Source organism: Cetorhinus maximus, unplaced genomic scaffold (assembly GCF_964194155.1).
Source record: "Cetorhinus maximus unplaced genomic scaffold, sCetMax3.hap1.1 HAP1_SCAFFOLD_531, whole genome shotgun sequence".
Taxonomy (NCBI): domain Eukaryota; kingdom Metazoa; phylum Chordata; class Chondrichthyes; order Lamniformes; family Cetorhinidae; genus Cetorhinus; species Cetorhinus maximus.
Genome location: NW_027596473.1, coordinates 111,607 through 135,800, shown reverse-complemented (window position 1 = coordinate 135,800; position 24,194 = coordinate 111,607). Strand labels below are relative to the sequence as shown.

The window sequence follows — 24,194 nt, the reverse complement described above, 5'->3', positions numbered from 1 at the left end:
CATCCCATCACCCTCCCCTTGCCCCCGGATACTGTCGGTGCTTCCCGCGAGTCTAGGCCATGAGGGGGTGAGGGGGGCCACCCAAACCAGCTCAGGGGTCTTCCTAGGTGGCACCAGTCAAGGAGAGCACCCTCAGCCACCGCTTTCAATGCGCATAGCTTGGCCGCAGCTTCTGGAACGTACCAGCCCCTTCCTCTCGGCAAGACTACGTTCGCGTGCCAAAGGGGTGCCGGGCAGCGAAGGGCACAACGCCCGTCGGCGGCCTGTCCCCATTCTGGCAGGGGATACCTCACAGGCAAGAGGACAAAGAATCCCCGATTCATAACTAAAGGGCAACAGTCATAGAGGGGGTCATAGAGAAGGCCTTAAAACATCAGCTCCCATAAGACCATGAGACACAGGAGCAGAAATTAGGCCATTCGGCCCATCAAGTCTGCTCCGCCATTCAATCATGGCTGATAAGTTTCTCAACCCCATTCTCCCCGTAACCTTTGATCCCCTTACCAATCAAGAACCTATCTATCTCGGTCTTTAATACACTCAATGACCTGCCCTCCACAGCCTTCTGTGGCAATGAATTCCATAGATTCACCACTCTCTCTGGCTAAAGAAGTTTCTCCTTACAAAATTGTGAGGGGTATAGACAGAGTAAATGCGAGTAGGCTCTTTCCACTTAGATTAGGAGAGATAAACACGAGAGGACATGGCTTTAGGGTGAAAGGGGAAAGGTTTAGGGGGAACATTAGGGGGAACTTCTTCACTCAGAGAGCGGTGAGAGTGTGGAACGAGCTACCATCTGACGTGGTAAATGTGGGCTCACTCTTAAGTTTTAAGAATAAATTGGATAGATACAAGGATGGGAGAGGTCTGGAGGGTTATGGACTAGGTGCAGGTCAATGGGACTAGCGGAATAATACTTCTGCACAGACTAGAAGGGCCAAATGGCCTGTTTTCTGTGCTGTAGTGTTCTATGGTTCCTCATCTTTGTTCTAAAAGGTCTTCCCTTTACTCTGAGGCTGTGCCCTCGGGTCCTAGTCTCTCCTATTAATGGAAACATCTTCCCCACGTCCACTCTATCCCCACATTCGCTGAAACAGTCCCGCTTTCAAAAACCAAAGATAAATCTCACAATGAACAAGATCTACAAATTGGTAAAACATAGAGCACAGAAACAGGCCATTCGGCCCCTCTGCTCCGTGCTGGTGTTTCTGCCCCACACAAGCCTCCTCCCACCCCCCTCTCCTTCTCACCCCCATCGACGTATCCTTCTATTCCTCTCTCCCTCCTGTGTTTATCCAGCTTCACCCCCCGCCCTTCAATCCATCTCTGTGATTCACCTCGACCACTCCCCGTGGGAGCGAGTCCCACATTCTCCCCGCTCCCCGCGGGAGCGAGTCCCACATTCTCCCCGCTCCCCGCGGGAGCGAGTCCCACATTCTCCCCGCTCCCCGCGGGAGCGAGTCCCACATTCTCCCCGCTCCCCGCGGGAGCGAGTCCCACATTCTCCCCGCTCCCCGCGGGAGCGAGTCCCACATTCTCCCCGCTCCCCGCGGGAGCGAGTCCCACATTCTCCCCGCTCCCCGCGGGAGCGAGTCCCACATTCTCCCCGCTCCCCGCGGGAGCGAGTCCCACATTCTCCCCGCTCCCCGCGGGAGCGAGTCCCACATTCTCCCCGCTCCCCGCGGGAGCGAGTCCCACATTCTCCCCGCTCCCCGCGGGAGCGAGTCCCACATTCTCCCCGCTCCCCGCGGGAGCGAGTCCCACATTCTCCCCGCTCCCCGCGGGAGCGAGTCCCACATTCTCCCCGCTCCCCGCGGGAGCGAGTCCCACATTCTCCCCGCTCCCCGCGGGAGCGAGTCCCACATTCTCCCCGCTCCCCGCGGGAGCGAGTCCCACATTCTCCCCGCTCCCCGCGGGAGCGAGTCCCACATTCTCCCCGCTCCCCGCGGGAGCGAGTCCCACATTCTCCCCGCTCCCCGCGGGAGCGAGTCCCACATTCTCCCCGCTCCCCGCGGGAGCGAGTCCCACATTCTCCCCGCTCCCCGCGGGAGCGAGTCCCACACTCTCCCCGCTCCCCGTGGGAGCGAGTCCCACATTCTCCCCACTCCCCGTGGGAGCGAGTCCCACATTCTCCATGCTCCCCGTGGGAGCGAGTCCCACATTCTCCCCGCTCTCTGGGTGAAGAAATTTCCCTTGAATTCCCCATCGGATTTATTCCTGACTATCCGAGGTCCTGGTCTCCTGCCTCAAGATAGGAACAGGTGGAGGCCATTTAGCCCCTTGGGCCTGTTCTATCATTCAGTGAGACCATGGCTGATCTGTGACCTAACTCCATCCACCCGCCTTCATCCTGGATCCCTTAATACCCTTTGGATAACAAAAATCTCTCAATCTCAGATTTCAAACGCAGCATCAATTATCATTTGTGGAAGAGAATTCGAAACCTCAACATGAGTTTCTCCTCAATTTCCCGACTGGATTTGTGCGTGACTATCTCACATCGACAGCCCCCAGTTCCGGTCTCTCCCCGCTTCCTCTCTATGCCGACCCTATCAAGCCTCTTGTGCAATCTCCAGGTAACTCCTAGCCTTCTCTTTTCTAGAGAAGAGAGCCCAGTTTGTTTCATATTCCCTCTCGGTTCCGGTGTCATTCTTGGGAATCTCTTTTTTTTTTATAAAACATATACGACAAAGGGCAGAGGCCATTCGGCCCCTCGAGCCTGCTCCGCCATTCAGTAAGATCGTGGCTGATCTCCTCGTGTTTCGATTTCCGCATTCCCATCCTTCCAGCTGAAGAAGGGCCATACGCACTCGAAACGTTAACTCGGTTTCTCTCTCCACAGGTGCTGCCAGAGCTGCTGAGTATTTCCAGCATTTTCTGGTTTTGTTTCAGATTTCCAGCATCCACGGTATTTTGCTTTTATCCTTACTTTTACGTTCAATTCCTCTCGTATTAAAGGATAGCGTTCCATTAGCCTTCTTAACTACCTGCTGTACCTGCATACTAACTTTTTGTGACTCCTGTACTAGGACACCCAGATCCCTCTGCACCTCAGAGTTCAGCAGCTGTTCTCCATTTCAGTCATACTCTGCTTTTTTATTCTTCCTGCCAAAGTGAACAACTTCACATTTTCCCACATTAAACTCCATCTGCCAGATGTTTTCCCCACTCACTCAACCTATCTATATCTGTCTGCTACCTCATGTCTTCTTCACAACATGCTTTCCTACCTGTCTTTGTGTCATCTGCAAATTTAGCCACCATGTCTTCACTCCCCTCATCTAAGCCATTGATATAAGTTGTTAAAAAGTTGAGGCCCCAGCACAGACCCCTGCGGGACTCCATTCATCCCATCCTGCCAATCCGAAAAATGCCCATTTAGTCATAGTCATCGAGGGCTACAGCACAGAAAAAGGCCCTTCGGCCCATCGAGTCTGTGCCGGTCAAACAAGTACCTAACTATTCTAATCCCATTTCCCAGCACTAGGCCCATAGCCTTGTATGCCATGGGCATCGCAAGTGCACATCTAAATACTTCTTAAATATTATGAGGGTTTCTGCCTCTACCACCCTTTCAGGGAATGAGTTCCAGATTCCCACCACCCTCTGGGTGAAAAAATTCTTCCCCACATCCCCTCTAAACCTCCTGCCCCTTACCTTAAATCTATGCCCCCTGGTTATTGATCCCTCCACTAAGGTGAAAAGTTCCTTCCTGTCTACCCTATCTATGCTCCTCATAATTTTATACACCTCAATCACCCCCTCAATCTCCACTGCTCCAGGGAAAATAACCCCAGTCTATCCAATCTCTCCTCATAACTAAAACTCTCCAGTCCAGGCAACATCCTGGTAAATCTCCTCTGCTCTCTCTCTAGTGCAATCACATCCTTCCTATAATGTGGATTCCAGAACTGCACACAATACTCTAGCTGTGTCCTAACCAGCGTTTTATACAGTTCCAGCATAACCTCCCTGCTCTTATATTCTATGCCTCGGCTAATGAAGGCAAGTATCCCATATGCCTTCTTAACCACCTTATCTACCTGTCCCGCTACCTTAAGGGACCGGTGGACATGCACATCAAGGTCCCTCTGATCCTCAGTACTTCCCAGGGTCCTACCATTCATCGTGTATTCCCATGCCTTGTTTGTCCTGCCCAAATGCATCACCTCACACTTATCCAGATTAAATTCCATTTGCCACTGATCAGCCCATCTGACCAGCCCGTCTATATCCTCCTGTAATCTAAGGCTATCCTCCTCACTATTTACTACCCTACCAATTTTCATGTCATCCGCGAACTTACTGATCAACCCTCCTACATTCAAGTCTAAATCGTTTATATATACCGCAAACAGCAAGGGACCCAACACCGATCCCTGTGGAACCCCACTGGACACAGGCATCCAGTCGCAAAATGACCCCTCGACCATTACCCTCTGCTTCCTACCACTCAGCCAATTTGCCAAATTTATGTATACTCTCTGTTTCCTGCCAGCCAGCCAATCCTCTATCCACTCTAATACGTTACCCCCTACAACACGAGCTTTTGTTTTCCACAATAACCTTATCAAATGCCTTCTGGAAATCCAAGTGCAGCACGTCTACAGGTTCCCCTTTATCCACAGCGCAGATTACTCCTTCAAATAACTGCAATAAATTGGTTAAACATGATTTCCCTTTCACAAATTCATACTGACTCTTCCCGGTTACCTTGAGTTTCTCTAAAGTGCCCAGATATGACCTCCTTAATGATCGAATCTAACACCTTTCCCATGACAGACGTCAAGCTAAGTGGTGTATGGTTTCCTGTTTTCTGCCTCCTTGAATAGGGGGGCTATATTTGCTACTTTCCAGTATGATGGAACTTTTTCACAATCTAGGGAACTTTAAAAAATTAACACATCTACTACCTGATTAGCCACCTCTTTTAAGACCCAGGTTCTTCTACATGATGAGGAGATATTTGGTGAATTACACAAGAGAAAATTAAAACTAACTGCAATAGTCAAAGCCACACACGAGTTAAATAATCAGAGACAATATTAATTATCCGTTTACTTAAAAAAAATAATTGTTCATAAGCTGAAGATTAATGTTTAGCGTTGATGTTACCAACCACCATTACAACTTTTAGAAACTGACTGTGCTCCAGTTACAGACTAAGATCATTCATATTTGCCACGAATTCATTTTAAGCATTGCCATAAATACTCAATATTCAGAAAAAAAATAATGCCAACATTTTAAAAGCAGAGATATATTATTATTGGCATGCAATATTTATATTGATAATCTTATTGATGTTTATTTTTAAATATTTCATTAATATCAAACTGGAGATTTTAAATATCTAATAGGTGAAACAGTCAAAGATAAATATACTGCAAATTTTAAAAAATCTAACATTTAGACATTAATTATAGCATACTTGAAAATAATCCATAATACATTAATTTTGAATATTGTTTAAATTTTTATATTTCATATAATTTAAAATTTAACTAATTTAAGATTTGCTGAAAATTCAACTTGTAATTTCATATCAAATACTTGCAACTGAAAATTTAACTAATTTTTGATTAAATATTCAAGTGATTTTTATTATCAAATATTTGCAATATTGAAAATTTAACTAATATTTAGTAAAACACTGAAAATTCAAATGATTGTCAACAGCAAACAATTCAAAGTCTAACTAATTTTTACTAAAACATATTGAAAATTCAAGTGATTTTCAGTGTCAAATATGATCAACATTGAAAAAAATTGCAGTTTTTAATAATATTCCAAAAATTCAATACTGTGGTTTTCCAATTCTATACTCTAGAATCGCAGTATTGAAATTTTGAATATTGAATATAGAATCAGAAATCATAGTATTGAAATTTTGAATATTGAATATAGAATCAGAAATCACAGTCTTGAATTTTTGGAATATTGCGTTAAAATTTTCAACATTGATGTGCTTCTTGTCCAATCATCTCAATATTGAAAATTTAACTGCAATTGTTAATAATATTCCAAAAATGCAATACTGTGGTTTTCCGATTCTATATTCTAGAATCATAGTATTGAATTTTGGAATATTGAATATAGAATCAGGAATCACAGTCTTGATTTTTTGGAATATTGTGTTAAAAATTTTCAACATTGACGTGCTTCTCGTCCAATCATCTCAATATTGAAACTTTAACTGTAATTGTTAATAATATTCCAAAAATTTCATACTGTGGTTTTCCGATTCTATACTCTAGAATCACAATATTGAATTTTGGAATATTGAATCAGGAATCAGTCCTGAATTTTTGGAATATTGAATATAGAATGTGGAATCACAGTCTTGAATTTTCAGAATATTGAATACAGAATCCGGAATCACAGTCTTGAATTTTTTTGGAATATTGAATATAGAATCTGGAATCAGTCTTGAATTTTTTGGAATATTGAATATAGAATCAGGAATCACAGTCTTGAATTTTCGGAATATTGAATTTGGAATCAGGAATCACAGCCTTGAATTTTTGGAATATTGTGTTAAAAATGTTCAACATTGACGTGCTTCTTGTCCAATCATCTCAATATCGAAACTTTAACTGTAATTGTTAATAATATTCCAAAAATTCCATACTGTGGTTTTCCAATTCCATATTCTAGAATCACAAAATTGAATTTTGGAATATTGAATATAGAATCAGGAATCACAGTCTTGAATTTTCGGAATATTGAATATAGAATCTGGAATCACAGTCTAGAATTTTTGGAATATAGAATCTGGAATCAGTCTTGAATTTTTTTGGAATATTGAATATAGAATCAGGAATCACAGACTAGAATTTTTGGAATATAGAATCTGGAATCAGTCTTGAATTTTTGTAATATTGAATATAGAATCAGGAATCACAGCATTGAATTTTGGAATATTCAGAATATAGAATCTGGAATCACAGTCTTGAATTTTTTTTGGAATATTGAATATAGAATCTGGAATCAGTCTTGAATTTTTTTGGAATATTGAATATAGAATCAGGAATCACAGCATTGAATTTTGGAATATTCAGAATATAGAATCTGGAATCACAGTCTTGAATTTTTGGAATATTGAATGTAGAATCTGGAATCACAGTCTTGAATTTTTGGAATATTGAATATAGAATCTGGAATCAGTCTTGAATTTTCAGAATATTGAATTTGGAATCAGGAATCACAGCATTGAATTTTGGAATATTCAGAATATAGAATCTGGAATCACAGTCTTGAATTTTTTTGGAATATTGAATATAGAATCAGGAATCACAGCATTGAATTTTGGAATATTCAGAATATAGAATCTGGAATCACAGTCTTGAATTTTTTTGGAATATTGAATGTAGAATCTGGAATCAGTCTTGAATTTTTTGGAATATTGAATATAGAATCAGGAATCACAGTCTTGAATTTTTGGAATATTGAATGTAGAATCTGGAATCACAGTCTTGAATTTTTGGAATATTGAATATAGAATCTGGAATCAGTCTTGAATTTTCGGAATATTGAATTTGGAATCAGGAATCACATTGAATTTTTTGGAATATTGTGTTAAAAATGTTCAACATTGAGGTGCATCCTGTCCAATCATCTCAATATTGAAAATTTAACTGTAAATGTTTTAATCAGGTAGTTATTGTGGGTTCAGTGCTGTAATTTGTCAATGTAAAATTATGAGCATTTCTGGTTTAATTTTCACGTTTTATCTGTAATTTTTTTTTGTGGTTGGTTTGCATTTATTTATGGGGTGTTTAGAGGTGATGGACGTTAATGCTGGTTTATGGAGGGGGGGTGGTTCTCAGGTGCCAGGCTCGACCCCCCCCCCCCCCCCCCCCCTTCTTCTCACCCGGGTCGCTCTGCTACTCGAGCCCGAGGCTTCGGGCCTGTCCGGGGGTTTAACCCCATCCCCATTTCTTTCCTCGCCTTCACCCCCACCTCCAACCCCCCCCCATCCCAGCCCGGGGGCCTCTGTCTGTCCCCCCACCCCCTCCTCCCAGCGGAGTCTCAGCCTCCCAGCTCCCGCCGGGAGGGGCAGGGAAGGTCCCCCTCCCTCCTTTACTCCTTCCACTCACCCGCCTTATCCTCCGCCTCCTCCTCCGCCGCCGCTGCCGCCGCTCCCCGGGCTCCGCCGCCCGTTTCCAACACAACCGGCGCCGCTCAGCCCCGCCCACCCAAACAACCGCGCCGATTGGCCCCGTCCCGCCCGGCACCAAAGCCTCCCCCCACCTCCGACCCCCTTAGCAGATCTCCATTGGTCCAACCCATCTGATTGACGGCCCCGGGGCCCAGTCAGCTCACGGGCCTCCTGGGGTTGAAAACCCGCCTCTCGCTCGATTCGACGGCAGCAGTGATTGACGTTGCTCGGGACCAATCGGCTCGTCACCTTCGCTTCGGGGCGGAATGGTTCCCGGATCAGTGATTGACGTACCTCTTACCCAATCAGCTAAAACGCCTTCGGCAACAAACCCCGCCTCTCAAGCCATTGGACAGCCATATCGATTGACGTACCGCATGACCAATCATCATCACATATTCCGAGGAGGGCCGGTCTCTCGCCTTATTGGCCTGCACGAATGATGGACGTGCCTGCTGTCCAATCATTTTAGAAATCTCCGGGGAAGAACCTCGCCTCTGAGAGGATTGGTCCGGCGGAACGATTGGCATACCTCCCGTCCAACCATCTTCATACGCTCCGGGGAGGGGGCGGGAGAAAACTCCGCTCTCTGATATTGGGCAATATTAGTGATTGACGTACCTGTCATCCAATCGGTTTAAGAGCTTGTGGGGCGGGGGGAAATTCCGGCTCGCATGATAGGCCCGTACCAATGATTGGCGTGCCTCTACGCCAATAGCATCACGGGTTCTGACACCGAACTCCCACTGAATGGGGCCGTCCGAGGTGATTGGCATCGTGCCAGCCCAATCAACCCACAGAGTGCTACCATCGCCTCTCCTGGTTGGAGAATGGCACCTGATTGGCAGGCGGAGCTCTGGCCTGATTGGTGGAGAGGGAAAAAAAGGGCCTTCTCCCTTTGTCCCCGCCCCCCCACCTTGAGCTTGGCGGGGAAATAGGAGGATGATTGACAGCTGGGAGTTCCTGCTCACTCTGGCGCTAGGCCTCAGGACAATGCCAAAAAATGAGGGCAAGAGGAATGAGCCCAAAAGAACTGAAATTTGAGTGATTTACCCCCATTCAAGTGTTACTCTCCATCTCTATCTTTATATTGGCAGCATCCTGCGCCCGGCCAATCGGCGGCGCCTTGACCGTTGTTATGTCGGCCATCTTGTTTTGACAGTGCCGCCCACTCCCTTGTCCTCACGCCCTGGCTAACTTTCTGTATCGTGGCGGGTCCACTGGGGTCCACCGATCCGTCACATCTCAGCTGCGCGGCTACCCGGACGGCGACCGTGTTTCGTGCGGAGGCAACGGCGGCTGAGCTCTGGTCGCTTCTGGCGGCGGGGGGGGGGGGGGGGGGTGTGGGGGGCGCGCTGAGGTCAACCGCGCCTCCAGTGGCTTCCCGGCCGGCGAGCTGGGTATTGCCGCTTCCTGACGGCCATGTGGAGAAACCTCCTCCTGAAAGGGACACCGCCGGCTGACCGCTGTCGGGAGCGCTTCCACTGGGACCGCAGGAACGCGAGGAATCGGAGTGGGAGTCGGCCACTCAGCCCCTCGATCCTGCTCTGCCATTCAACGGGACCGTGGCTGATCTGGGCTGTGGTCTCGACTCCGTCTTCCTGTCTGTCTCCCATAACCCTTGCCGATCGGAAATCTGTCTAACTCAGCCTTGAATATATTCAATGACCCAGCCTCCACTGCTCTCCGGGGAAGAGAATTCAACAGACGAATGACCCTCTGAGAGAACAAAATTTCTGCTCACCCCCGTCTTCAAAGGGAGACCCCTTAGTCTTAAACTGTGTCCCCACACAGGACCTCAAAAAAACACCCATGGACTCGTCTGAAGTCCCTTGGTCTTCTGCTGGACGCAAGCTACAGGCTGAGGAAAGCCCCGCCCTCTAGATGACGCACCTCCTGGTTGACCGCAACCATCACCAACCGCAACCTGGCAACTGACCCGAGGGGGGGGCGAAGTCCCAAGTTTCACCCTTCCAGGGAAAGTCTAGACAACCCTTACCCGCGTGAGGGCGGGCCAGGGAAGACGTGGCCACTTGCTCCAGACGTCGGACACCAGGAGCAGCTCAGATTGTGACTGCCGCCATCTAAGTCAGACCATTGCTCACGTACTGAACTCCTGGCCCAAGAGGTCCGTTCTTGGTGACATCACAGCCTTTCGCGCTGTGTCAGCTGAAGCCGTTGGTTGGATTGTCAGCCTCCACATCGATCTATAACTGCCCCCCCCGGCCATATCAATGAAAAAAGTGTTAGGTCCCCAATTCAGGTCGCTTAGGAACCCACAACCGTAGGCTTCCTGTAGCTCCTTCACTTCAATCCCTGGGGCAGAATATCGTGGGTAAAAGCCCCCACTGCAGAGACTCAGGCCCATAATCTAGGCTCACACACCGTGCCCCAGTGCCAGTACTGAGGGAATGCTGGACTGTCGGAGGTGCCGTCTTTCACGTGAGATGTTGGCCTCGGCTGGACGCCAAAGATCCTGTGTCCACTATGGAAGAAGAGCAGGTGAGGGAGTTCTCCCCAGTGTCCCGTTCAACATTTACCCCTCAACCCACCTCAGTAAAAACAGATGACCTGGGTCATTTACCTCATTGCTGTTCGTGGGAGCTTGCTGTGCGCGAATTGGCTGCCGCATTTCCGGCATTGACGACGGTGACTACACTTCAAAAAGTGGCCGTGACCGACTCTGGGATGTCCTGAGGTGGCGTAAGGCGCTAGAGAAATGCAGGTCGCAGAGTCATTACCGCACAGGAGGAGGCCATCCATTCAGCCCCCGTCCCCCTGCTCTCTCCCCATCGCCCCTGCGAGTTTACTTCCCTCAAGCACCCGCCCCAACTTCCTTTTAAAATCGTTTGTCGTCTCCACTTCCGCCCTCCCCCTTCGTGGGCAGCGAGTTCCAGGTCATCACCGCTCGCTGCGTAAAAAATTTCTTCCTCACATCCCACCACCCCCCCCCGCCCAAAACCTTAAATCTGTGCCCTCCCCCTCCCATCAGCCAATGGGAACAGCTTCTCTTTCTCTCCCTTATCCAAACCTGTCACCACCTTGTCCACCTCGATCAAATCCCCCCCTCGATCTCCTTCGCTCCAAAGGGGAACAATCCCAGCTTCTCCGACCGAACCCTGTCGCTAAAACCCCCCTCATCCCTGGACCCGTTCTGGTAAACCCCCCTCCGTGCCCTCTCATGGACCCTCCCTAAAGTGCGGTGACCGGAACTGGACGCTGTACCCTGCTCGGGGCCTAACCAGAGCTTTAGAAAGGTTCAGCATAACCTCCCTGCTTTTGTACTCGATGCCTCTATCGATGGAGTCCAAGTTGCACATGCCTTGCTCCTTTCTTCTCTCTCTAATCTCACTAACCCATGCCGGAGAGCCCAGAGGCAAATTGGCGAGGGGCTGACCACACCAAACTGCCTGCGGTTCCCCGGGGTATTTACCAAGTGTGGATGCTCGCTGACTAGAAATCGTTGCTTCCAACCAAACTCAGGGCCAGGGCCCTCGAGAGAGAGAGAGAAGTGACAAGACGCTTCTAACGCACAAAGGGTGCTAGAAGTGAAGGACTGTCTCACTAGGAAAGTTGGAGACACCGGCAGAACACTGATTCGGCCCTAGCTGGGCATCACACTTCAGGAAGGATGTGAAGGCATTGGAGAGAGTGCAGGAAAGATTCACGAGAACGGTCCCAGGGATGAGGAACTTCAGTTACATGGACAGATTGGAGAAGTTGGGACTGTTCTCCTCGGAGAAGAGGAGGCTGAGAGGGGATTCAATCGAGGTGTTCAAAATCACGAGGGGTCGAGGACAGAGTCGACGGGGAGAAACTGTTCCCATTGAGGGGAAGGATCGAGAAGCAGAGGGACCCAGATTTAAGGGGATTGGAGAAAGGAGCGATGGAGACACGAGGGGAAACTCTTTCACGCAGCGAGTAGTTAGGGTCTGGAACGCGCTGCCCAAGAGTGTGGGTGGAGGAGGCAGGTTCAATCGAGGCCTTCGATAGGGAATTGGAGAATTATCGGAAGAGGGAGAATGTGCAGGGTCACGGGGAGAAGGCGGGGGGGTGGAGGGGCACTAGGTGAGTTGCCCCTACAGAGAGCTAGAGCGGACCTGATGGGCTGAATGGCCTCCTTTTGCGCTGCAACGATTCTGTGATTGTAAAATCTCACCTGGAACCAGGGGCCCTCTGTGTGCAATGAGTTGAAACCCGGTCTAAGATTGGAATCTGTGATCCCACACAGGCCTGAGATCACTCTGGAGGTAGATTGGTACAGGAAGCAGAATTCTCGAATATTTTGTGTTACTTTCAGCTCCTCTTCCCTAAACCCTGCACAAAAGGAAGGGACTGGCCACAATCCCTGCTCTGGGACCTAGAATTATAGATTCCTGCAGCATAGGAGGGGACCATTCGGCCCATCCTGCTTGTGCTGTCTCTTTGAAAGATCTATCCAATTAGTCCCACACCCCTCCCACCCCCCTGCTCTTTCCCCCCCCTTACCCCTTCAAAATTTTCCCCTTCAAGTATTTATCCAATTCCCCCACCTTTTGAAAGTTCCTATTGAATCTGCTTCCACCGCCCTTTCAGGCAGCGCCTTCCAGATCACAACAACTCGCTGTGTAAATAAAAAACAAATTCTCCTCATCTCCCCCTCTGGTTCTTTCCCCGATTCTCTTCAATCTGTGTCCCCCTCTGGTTACCGACCCTCCTGCCCAGTGGAAACAGTTTCTCCTTATTTACTCTCTCCCGATCCCCCCTTCCTGATTTTGAACGCCTCGATTCAATCTCCCCCTTAACCTTCTCCGCACTAAGGAGAACAATCCCAGCTTCTCCAGCCTCTCCCACACGAACTGAAGTCCCTCATCCCTGGTCCCATTCGGGGTAAATCTCCCTCCGCACCCTCTCCCTTGACATGCTTCCTAAAGTGCGGAGGCCCGGAATGTTCTGACACCTAACTAACGATTTATTAAGGTTCACAACCAATAACAGCTATTCCATTTCGCTAGTCAAAATAATGACGATTCTTCCGAATAAATTATTTTTCACTTCCACAGCCACAGTTCAAAATGCTGGGAAACAATTTCAAAATAGCGACACATGAAATATTTCTGGGTCAGGTGCTGATTCCACGAAAACTATCCCAATCCAGAAATAAACTGTGCATGTTCAGCCTCCATGAATCCTTCACAAATCTCAGAATCCAGAACTACGAGATGTGCACCCTCGCATGGCTTGGTCTTGTGGGAGAGAGTGGGGCAATGGGACTAGTTTGGGGATTGATACAGGGCTATGGGGAGAGGGGATTAGTTTGGGATTGATAACAGGACTACGGGAAGAGAGTGGGGCAGATGGATTAGTTTGGGATTGATACAGGGCTATGGGGAGAGAGCGGAGCAGTGGGATTAGTTTGGGAATGACACAGGGCTATGGGCAGAGAGCGGGGCAGTAGGATTAGTTTGGGATAGACACAGGGCTATGGGGAAAGAGCGGGAGAGTGGGATTAGTCTGGGATGGATACAGGGCAGTGGGGAGAGAGCAGGGCAGTGTGATTAGTGTGGGATTGATACAGGGCTATGGGAAGGGACCGGGGCAGTGGGATTAGTCTGGGATGGAAACAGCGCTGTGGGGAGAGAGTGGGGCAGTGTGATTAGTTTGGGATTGACACAGGGCTACAGGGAGAGCGCGGGGCAATGGGATTAATTTTGGATTGATACAGGACTATGGGGAGAGAGTGGGGCAGTGGGAATAGTTTGGAATTGATACAGGGCTATGTGGGGAGAGCGGGGCAGTGGGATTAGTTTGGGGATTGATTCATGGCTATGGGGAGAGAGCGGGGCAGTGGGATGAGTTGGGATTGATACAGGGCTATGGGGAGAGAGCGGGGCAGTAGGATTAGTTTGGGATTGATAGAGGCCTATGGAGAGAGAGCGGGGCAGTGGGATTAGTTTGGGGATTGATACAGGGCTATGGGAGAGATCGGGGCAGTGGGATTAGTTTGAGTATTGACACAGGGCCAAGGGGAGAAAGCGGGGCACTGGGATTAGTTTGGGATTGATACAGGGCAATTGGGAGAGAGCGGGACATTGCGATTAGTGTGGGATTGATAAAGGGCTATGGGGAGAGTGTAGGGCAGTGGGATTAATCTGGGATGGATACAGGGCTGTGGGGAGAGAGTGGTGCAGTGTGATTAGTTTGGGATTGACACAGGGCTATGCGGAGAGCGCGGGGCAATGGGATTAATTTTGGGTTGATACAGGACTATGGGGAGAGAGCGGGACAGTGGGACGAGTTGGGATTGATACAGGCCTATGGGGAGAGAGCAGGGCAGTGGGATCAGTTTGGGATTGATACAGGGCAATGGGGAGAGAGCGGGGCACTGGGATTAGTTTGGGATTGATACAGGGCAATGGGGAGAGAGCAGGACATTGTGATTAGTGTGGGATTGATAAGGGCTATGGGATGAGTGTGGGGCAGTGGGATTAGTTTGGGATTGATACAGGGCAATGGGGAGAGAGCAGGACATTGTGATTAGTGTGGGATTGATAAAGGGCTATGGGATGAGTGTGGGGCAGTGGGATTAGTCTGGGATTGATACAGGGCTATGGGAAGGGAGCGGGGCAGTGGGATTAGTCTGGGATGGATACAGGGCTGTGGGGAGAGAGTGGTGCAGTGTTATTAGTTTGGGATTGACACAGGGCTATGCGGAGAGCGCGGGGCAATGGGATTAGTTTTGGATTGATACAGGGTTACGAGGAGAAAGCGGGGCAGTGGGATTAGTCTGGGATGGATACAGGGCTGTGGGGAGAGAGTGGGGCAGTGGGATTAGTTTGGGATTCAGACAGGGCAACGGGGAGAGAGTGAGGCAGTGGGATTAGTTTGGAATTGATTCAGGTCTATGGGTGGAGAGTGGTGCAGTGGGATTAGTTTGGGGATTGATACAGGGCTATGGCGTGAGAGCGGGGCAGTGGGATTAGTTTGGGATTAATACAGGGCTATGGGGAGAGAGCGGTGCAGTGGGATTAGTTTGGGATTGATTTAAGGGCTATGGGGAGAGAGCGGGGCAGTGGGAGTAGTTTGTGGATTGATACAGGGCTATGGGGAGAGAGCGTGGCAGTGGGATTAGTTTGAGTTTGATGCAGGGCTATGGGGGTTGAGAGGGACAGAGGGATTAGTTTGGGATTGAAACAGGGCTATGGGGAGAGAGCGGGGCAGTGGGAATAGTTTGGAATTGATACAGGGCTATGTGGGGAGAGCGGGGCAGTGGGATTAGTTGGGATTGATACAGGACTATGGGGAGAGAATGGGGCAGTGGGATTAGTTTGGGATTGATAGAGGCCTATGAGGAGAGCGCGGGGCAATGGGCTTAGTTTTGGATTGATACTAGGCTATGGGGAGAGAGCGGGGCAGCGGGATTAGTTTGGGTTTGATACAGGGCTATGGGGAAAGCGTGTGGCAGTAGGATTAGTTTGGGATTGATACAGGGCTATGGGGAAAGCGTGTGGCAGTAGGATTAGTTTGGGATTGATACAGGGCTATGGGGAGAGAGCGGTGCAGTGGGATTAGTTTGGGATTGACACAGGGCTATGGGGAGAGAGCGGGGCAGTTGGATTAGTTTGGGATTGATATAGGGCTATGGGGACAGAGCGGGTTAGCGGGATTAGTTTGGGGATTGATACAGGGCTATGGGGAGAGAGCGTGGCAGTGGGATTAGTTTGGGGATTGATACAGGGCTGTGGGGAGAGAGCGGGGCAGTGGGATTAGTTTGTGGATTGATACAGGGCTATGGGGAGAGAGCGGGGCAGTGGGATTCGTTCAGGGATTGATACAGTGCTATTGGGAGAGAGCGGAGCAGGGGGATTAGTTTGGGATTGATATAGGGCTATGGGGACAGAGCGGGTTAGCGGGATTAGTTTGGGGATTGATACAGGGCTATGGGGAGAGAGCGTGGCAGTGGGATTAGTTTGGGGATTGATACAGGGCTGTGGGGAGAGAGCGGGGCAGTGGGATTAGTTTGTGGATTGATACAGGGCTATGGGGAGAGAGCGGGGCAGTGGGATTCGTTCAGGGATTGATACAGTGCTATTGGGAGAGGGCGGAGCAGGGGGATTAGTTTGGGGATTGATACAGTGCTATTGGGAGAGAGCGGGTCAGGGGGATTAGTTTGGGGATTGATACAGTGCTATTGGGAGGGAGCGGGGCAGGGGGATTAGTTTGGGATTGATACAGGGCTATGGGGAGAGAGCAGGTCAGTGGGATTAGTGTGGGATTGATACCGGGCTATGGGGAGAGAGCGGGGCAGTGAGATTAGTTTGGGGATTGACACAGGGCCAAGGGGAGAAAGCGGGGCAGTGGGATTAGTTTGGGATTGAGGCAGGGCTATGGGAAGAGAGCGGGACATTGGGATTAGTCTGGGATGGATCCAGGGCTGTGGGGAGAGAGTTGGGCAGTATGATTAGTTTGGGATTGACACAGGGCTATGCGGATAGCGCGGGGCAATGGGATTAATTTTGGATTAATACAGGACTATGGGGAGAGAGTGAGGCAGTGGGATTGGTTTGAGTTTGATACAGGGCTGTGTGGAGATAGGGGGGCAGTGAGATTAGTTTGAGTTTGGTACAGTGCTCTGGGTGGTGAGCGGGGCAGTGAGATTAGTTTGGGATTGATACAGGGCTATGGGGAGAAAGCATGGCAGTGGGATTAGTTTGGGATTAACACAGGGCTAAGGGGAGAGAGCAGGGCAGTGTGATTAGTCTGGGATTGATACAGGTCTATGGGGTGAGAGCGGGGCAGTAGGATTAGTTTGGGATGGATACAGGGCTATGGGGAAAGAGCGGTGCAGTGGGATTAGTTTGGGATTGACACAGGGCTATGGGCAGAGAGTGGGGCTGTGGGATTCGTCTGGGATTTCTCCAGGGCTATGGGGTGAGAGCGGGAGAGTGGGATTAGTGTGGGATTGATACAGGGCTATGGGGAGAGAGCGGGGCAGTGGGCTGAGTTTGGGATAGATACAGGGCTATGGGGAAAGAGCGGGGCAGTGGGATTAGGTTGTGATTGATATAGGGCTATGTGGAGAGAGCAGGGCAGTGGGATTAGTGTGGGATTGATACAGGGCTATTGGGAGAAATCGGGGCAATGGGATTAGTTTGGGGATTGACACAGGGCTATGGGGAGAGAGCAGGGCACCGGGATTAGTCTGGGATTGGTACAGGGCTATGGGAAGAGAGCGGGGCAGTGGGATTAGTCTGGGATGGATACAGCGCTGTGAGGAGAGAGTGGGGCAGTATGATTAGTTTGGGATTGACACAGGGCTATGCGGAGAGCGCGGGGCAATGCTATTAGTTTTGGATTGATACAGGGCTATGGAGAGAGAGCGGGGCAGTGGGATTAGTTTGGGGATTGATACAGGGCTATGGAGAGAGAGCGGGACAGTGGGATTAGTTTGGGGATTGCTTCAGGGCTATGGGGAAAGCGTAGGGCAGTGGGATTAGTTTGAGGTTGATACAGGGCTAAATTGGTGAGCGGGTCAGTGAGATCAGTTTGTGATTAATACAGGGCTATGGGGAGAGAGCGGGGCAGTGGGATTAGTTTGGGGATTGATACAGGGCTATGGGGAGAGAGCGGGGCAGTGGGATTAGTTTGGGGATTGATACAGGGCTATGGGGAGAGAGTGGGGCAGTGGGATTCATTTGGGATTGATTCATGGCTCTGGGGAGAGAGCGGGGCAGTGGGATTATGTTGAGTTTGATACAGGGCTATGGGTGGAGAGCAGGGCAGTGAGATTAGTTTGGGATTGATACTGGGCTATGGGGAGAGAGTGGAGCAGTGGGATTAGTTTGGGATTGACACAGGGCTATGCGGAGAGCGTGGGGCAATGGGATTAGTTTTGGATTGATACAGGACTATAGGTAGAGAGTGGGGCAGGGGGATTAGTTTGGGGATTGATAAAGGGCTATGGGCACAAAGCGGGGCAGTGGGTTTAGTTTGAGTTTGATACAGGGCTATGGGGAGAGAGCGGGGCCGTGGGATCAGTTTGGGATTGATACAGGGCAATGGGGAGAGAGTGGGGCAGTGCGATTAGTCTGGGATCGATCCAAGGATATAGGGGTTGAGAGGGCCAGTGGGATTAGTTTGGGATTGATACACTGCTATTGAGCAGGGCAGTGGGATTAGTCTGGGATTGATACAGGCCCATGGGAACAGAGCGGGACAGTGGGATTAGTCTGGGATGATACAGGGCTATGGGGAGAGAGTGGGGCACTGTGACTAGTTTGGGACTGACACAGGGCAATGCGGAAAGCGCGGGGCAATGGATTTAGTTTTGGATAGATACAGGAGCATGGGAGAGAGTGCGGCAGTGTGATTAGCCTGGGATTGATACAGGGTTATGGGGAGAGTGTGGGGCAGTGGGATTACTTTGGGAATTGATACAGGACTATGGGGAGAGAGCGGGTCACTTGGAATAGTTTGGGATTGATAAAGGGCTATGAGTGGAGAGCAGGGCAGTGGGATTAGTTTGCGATTGATACAGGGCTCTGAGGAGAGAACGGGGCAGTGGGATAACTTTGGGGATTGATACAAGGCTGTGGGGAGAGTGCCGGGCAGTGGGATTCGTTTGGGACTTGTACAGTGCTCTGGGGAGTGAGCGGGTCAGTGGGATTAGTTTGAGTTTGATACAGGGCTATGGGTGGAGAGCAGGGCACTGAGATTAGTTTGGGATTGATACAGGGCTCAGGGGAGAGAACAGGAACGTGGGATAACTTTGGGGATTGATACAGGCCTGTGGGGAGAGAGCGGGACAATGGGATTAGTTTCAGTTTGATGCAGGGCTATGGGTGGAGAGCGAGGCAGTGAGATTAGTTTTATGGATTGATACAGGGATATGGGGATAGAGCGGGTCAGTGGGACGAGTTTGGGATTGATACAGGGCCAAGGGGAGAAAGCTTGGCAGTGAGATTAGTTTTATGGATTGATACAGGGCTATTGGGAGAGAGTGAGGCAGTGGGATTAGTCTGCGAATGATACAGTGCTATGGCGAGAGAGCGGGGCAGTGTGATTAATTTGGGATGGATACAGGGCTATGGGGAGAGAGCGGGGCAGTGGGATTCGTCTGGGATTGATACAGGGCTCTAGGGAGTGAGCGGGTCAGTGGGATTAGTTTGAGTTTGATACAGGGCTATGGGTGGAGAGGAGGGCACTGAGATTAGTTTGGGATTGATACAGGGCTCAGGGGAGAGAACGGGACCGTGGGATTACGTTGGGGATTGATACAGTGCTATGGGGAGAGAGCAGGGCTGTGGGATTAGTCTGGGATTGATACAGGACTATGGGGAGAGAGGGGCAGTGGGATTAGTTTGGACTTGTTTCAGGACTATGGAATGAAAGCGGCGCAGTGGGATTAGTTTGGGACTGATACAGGTCTATAGTGTGAAGGCAGGGCAGTGGGATTAGTTTGGGATTGATACAGGGCTATGGACAGAGAGCGGGGCTGTGGGATTAGTTTGGGATTGACACAGGGCTACGGGCAGAGAGTGGGGCAGTGGGATTTGTTTGGGATAGACTCAGGGCTACGGGGAGAGAGCGGGGCAGTGAGATTAGTTTGGGGATTGATAAAGGGCTATGGGGAGAGAGTGGGGCAGTGGGATTAGTTTGAGTTTGATACAGGGCTGTGGGACTAGTTTGGGGATGATACAGGGCTATGGGTGGAGAGCAGGGCAGTGAGATTCGTTTGCGATTTATACAGGGTCTGAGGAGTGAACAGTGGGATTACTTTGGGGATTTATACAGGGCTGTGGGGAGAGAGCGGGGCATTGGGATTAGTTTGGGATTGATACAGGGCTATGGGTGGAGAGCGATGCAGTGAGATTAGTTTGAGATTGATACAGGGCTATGGGTGGAGAGCAGGGCACTGAGATTAGTTTGGGATTGATACAGGGCTATGGGTGGAGAGCAGGGCACTGAGATTAGTTTGGGATTGATACAGGGTCTGAGGAGTGAACAGTGGGATTACTTTGGGGATTTATACAGGGCTGTGGTGAGAGAGCAGGGCAGTGGGATTAGTTTGGGATTGATACAGGGCTATGGGGAGAGAGTGGGGCAGTGAGATTAGTCTGGGATTGATACAGGGCCATGGGAAGAGAGCGGGGCAGTGGGATTAGTCTGGGATTGACACAGGGCTATGAGGAGAGCGCGGGGCAATGGAATTAGTTTTGGATTGATACAGGAGTATGGGAGAGAGTGCGGCAGTGGGATTAACCTGGGATTGATACAGGGCTTTGGGGAGAGCATGGGACAGTGGGATTACTTTGGGGATTGATACAGGACTATGGGGAGAGAGCGGTTCTGTTCGAATAGTTTGGGATTGATACAGGGCTATGGGGAGAGAGTGGGGCAGTGGGACTAGTTGGAGTTTGATACAGGGCTGTGGGATTAGTTTGGGGATTGATACAGGGCTCTGGGGAGGGAGCGGGGCAGTGTGATTAGTTTGAGTTTGATACAGGGCTATGGGTGGAGAGCGGTGCAGTGAGATTAGTTTGGGATTGATACAGGGCTCTGTGGAGAGACCGGGGCACTGGGATTAGTTTGGGATTGATACAGTGCTATGGGGAGAGAGTGGGGCAGTGGGATTAGTTTGGGATGGATACACAGGGCTATGGGGCGAGTGCAGGGCAGATGGATATAGTGGGATTGATACAGGGGTATGGGGAGAGAGCGGGGCAGTTCGATTCGTTAGAGATTGATGTAGAGCTATGGGAGAGAGCGGGTTAGCGTGATTAGTTTGAGTTTGATGCAGGGCTATGGGTGGAGAGCGAGGAAGTGGGATTAGTTTGGGGATTGATACAGGGCTACGGGGAGAGAGTGGTGCAGTGGGATTAATCTGGGATTGATACAGGCCCATTGGAAGAGAGCGGGGCAGTGGGATTAGTCTGGGATGGATACAGGGCTATGGGGAGAGAGTGGGGCACTGTGACTAGTTTGGGATTGACAAAGGGAAAAGCGGAGAGCGCGGGGCAATGGAATTAGTTTTGGATTGATACAGGAGTATGGGAGAGAGTGCGGCAGTGGGATTAGCCTGGGATTGATACAGGACTATGGGGAGAGCGTGGGGCAGTGGGATTACTTTGGGGATTGATACAGGACTATGGGGAGAGAGCGGGTCACTTGGAATAGTTTGGGATTGATAAAGGGCTATGAGTGGAGAACAGGGCAGTGGATTAGTTTGAGTTTGATACAGGGCTGTGGGATTAGTTTGGGGATGATACAGGGCTATGGGGAGTGAGCGGGTCAGTGGGATTAGTTTGATACAGGGCTATTGGGAGAGAGTGGGACATTGCCATTAGTGTGGGATTGATACAGTGCTATGGGAAGAGAGCGGGGCAGTGGGATTAGTCTGGGATGGATACAGGGCTATGGGGAGAGAGTGGGGCACTGTGACTACTTTGGGATTGACACAGGGCAATGCGGAGAGCGCGGGGGCAATGGAATTAGTTTTGGATTGTTACAGGACTATGCGAGAGAGTGGGGCAGTGGGATTAGCCTGGGATTGATACAGGGTTATGGGGAGAGCGTGGGGCAGTGGGATTACTTTGGGGATTGATACAGGAGTATGGGGAGAGAGCGGGTCAGTTGGAATAGTTTGGGATTGATACAGGGCTATGAGTAGAGAGCAGGGCAGTGGGATTAGTTTTGGGATTGAGAAAGGGCTTTGGGGAGTGGGGCAGTGGGATTAGTTTGAGTTTGATACAGGGCTATGGGGAGAGAGTGGGGCAGTGGGATTAGTTTGAGTTTGATTCAGGGCTATGGGTGGAGAGCAGGTCACTGAGATTAGTTTGCGATTGATACAGGGCTCTGAGGAGAGAACGGGGCAGTGGGATGTGGGATAACTTTGGGGATTGAGACAGGGCTGTGGGGAGAGAGTGGGGCAGTGGAATTAGTTTGGGATTGATACAGGGCTATGGGTGGAGAGCGGTGCAGTGAGATTAGTTTGGGATTGATACAGTGCTCAGGGGAGAGACCGGGGCACTGGGATTAGTTTGGGATGGATACAGTGATATGGGGATAGAGCAGGGCAGTGTGATTAGTTTGGGGATTGATAAAGGGCTATGACGAGAGAGTGGGGCAGTGGGATTAGTTTGAGTTTGATACAGGGCTATGGGGAGAGAGTGGGGCAGTGGGATTAGTTTGAGTTTGATACAGGGCTATGGGTGGAGAGCAGGTCACTGAGATTAGTTTGCGATTGATACAGGGCTCTGAGGAGAGAACGGGGCAGTGGGATAACTTTGGGGATTGAGACAGGGCTGTGGGGAGAGAGTGGGGCAGTGGGATTAGTTTGGGATTGATACAGGGCTATGGGTGGAGAGCAGGTCACTGAAATTAGTTTGCGATTGATACAGGGTTCTGAGGAGAGAACGGGGCAGTGGGATGTGGGATAACTTTGGGGATTGAGACAGGGCTGTGGGGAGAGAGTGGGGCAGTGGGATTAGTTTGGGATTGATACAGGGCTATGGGTGGAGAGCGGTGCAGTGAGATTAGTTTGGGATTGATACAGTGCTCAGGGGAGAGACCGGGGGACTGGGATTAGTTTGGGATTGATACAGTGATATGGGGATAGAGCAGGGCAGTGTGATTAGTTTGGGGATTGATAAAGGGCTATGACGAGAGAGTGGGGCAGTGGGATTAGTTTGAGTTTGATACAGGGCTAAGGGGAGAGAGCGGGGCAGTGGGATTAGTTTGAGTTTGATACAGGGCTATGGGTGGAGAGCGGTGCAGTGAGATTAGTTTGGGATTGATACAGTGCTCAGGGGAGAGACCGGGGCACTGGGATTAGTTTGGGATTGATACAGTGATATGAGGATAGAGCAGGGCAGTGTGATTAGTTTGGGGATTGATAAAGGGCTATGACGAGAGAGTGGGGCAGTGGGATTAGTTTGAGTTTGATACAGGGCTAAGGGGAGAGAGCGGGGCAGTGGGATTAGTTTGAGTTTGATACAGGGCTATGGGTGGAGAGCAGGGCACTGAGATTAGTTTGAGTTTGATACAGGGCTATGAGGAGAGAGCGGGGCAGTGAGATTAGTTTGGGATTGATACAGGGCTATGGGGAGAGCGCGGGGCAGTGGGATTCGTTTGGGATTTGCACAGGGCTCTGGGGAGTGAGCGGGTCAGTGGGATTAGTTTGAGTTTGATACAGGGCTATGGGGAGAGAGCGGGGCAGTGGGATTAGTTTGGGATTGATACAGTGCTCAGGGGAGAGACCGGGGCACTGGGATTAGTTTGGGATTGATACAGTGATATGGGGATAGAGCAGGGCAGTGTGATTAGTTTGGGGATTGATAAAGGGCTATGACGAGAGAGTGGGGCAGTGGGATTAGTTTGAGTTTGATACAGGGCTAAGGGGAGAGAGCGGGGCAGTGGGATTAGTTTGAGTTTGATACAGGGCTATGGGTGGAGAGCAGGGCACTGAGATTAGTTTGAGTTTGATACAGGGCTATGGGGAGAGAGCGGGGCAGTGAGATTAGTTTGGGATTGATACAGGGCTATGGGGAGAGCGCGGGGCAGTGGGATTCGTTTGGGATTTGCACAGGGCTCTGGGGAGTGAGTGGGTCAGTGGGATTAGTTTGAGTTTGATACAGGGCTATGGGGAGAGAGCGGGGCAGTGGGATTAGTCTGGGATTGATACAGGGCTATGGGGAGAGAGCGGGGCAGTGGGATTAGTTTTGTGATTGATACAGGGCTATGGGGAGAGTTCGGGGCAGTGAGATTAGTTTGGGGATTGACACAGGGCCAAGGGGAGAAAGCGGGGCAGTGGGATTAGTTTGAGATTGATACAGGGCTATTGGGAGAGAGCGGGACCGTGCGATTAGTGTGGAATTGATACAGGGCTATGGGGAGAGAGTGGCGCAGTGGGATTAGTCTGGGATTGATACAGGCCCATTGGAAGAGAGCGGGGCAGTGGGATTAGTCTGGGATGGATACAGGGCTATGGGGAGAGAGTGGGGCACTGTGACTAGTTTGGGATTGACAAAGGGAAAAGCGGAGAGCGCGGGGCAAT

General features: G+C 50.1%; 2 protein-coding genes across 2 annotated transcripts in view; both read right to left on the bottom strand.

Annotated features, from left to right (window-relative positions):
• gatad2b (GATA zinc finger domain containing 2B) overlaps window positions 1-8,171 on the bottom strand; it is a 111,511-nt gene extending 103,340 nt beyond the window's left edge. Inside the window, exon 1 of the mRNA XM_078535572.1 lies at window positions 8,100-8,171. The gene's annotated coding sequence lies outside the window, so the exon portion shown is untranslated. The remainder of the gene's footprint in view (window positions 1-8,099) is intronic.
• Window positions 1-8,628, bottom strand: part of LOC144673997 (uncharacterized) — a 131,907-nt gene extending 123,279 nt beyond the window's left edge. The window contains exons 1-2 of the mRNA XM_078535568.1: window positions 8,536-8,628; window positions 1,347-2,104 (exon numbers count right to left, since the gene is read on the bottom strand). Of these exons, the coding sequence (XP_078391694.1) occupies window positions 1,347-2,104; window positions 8,536-8,628 (851 nt within the window). The remainder of the gene's footprint in view (window positions 1-1,346; window positions 2,105-8,535) is intronic.
• Window positions 8,629-24,194: the final 15,566 nt, after the last annotated feature.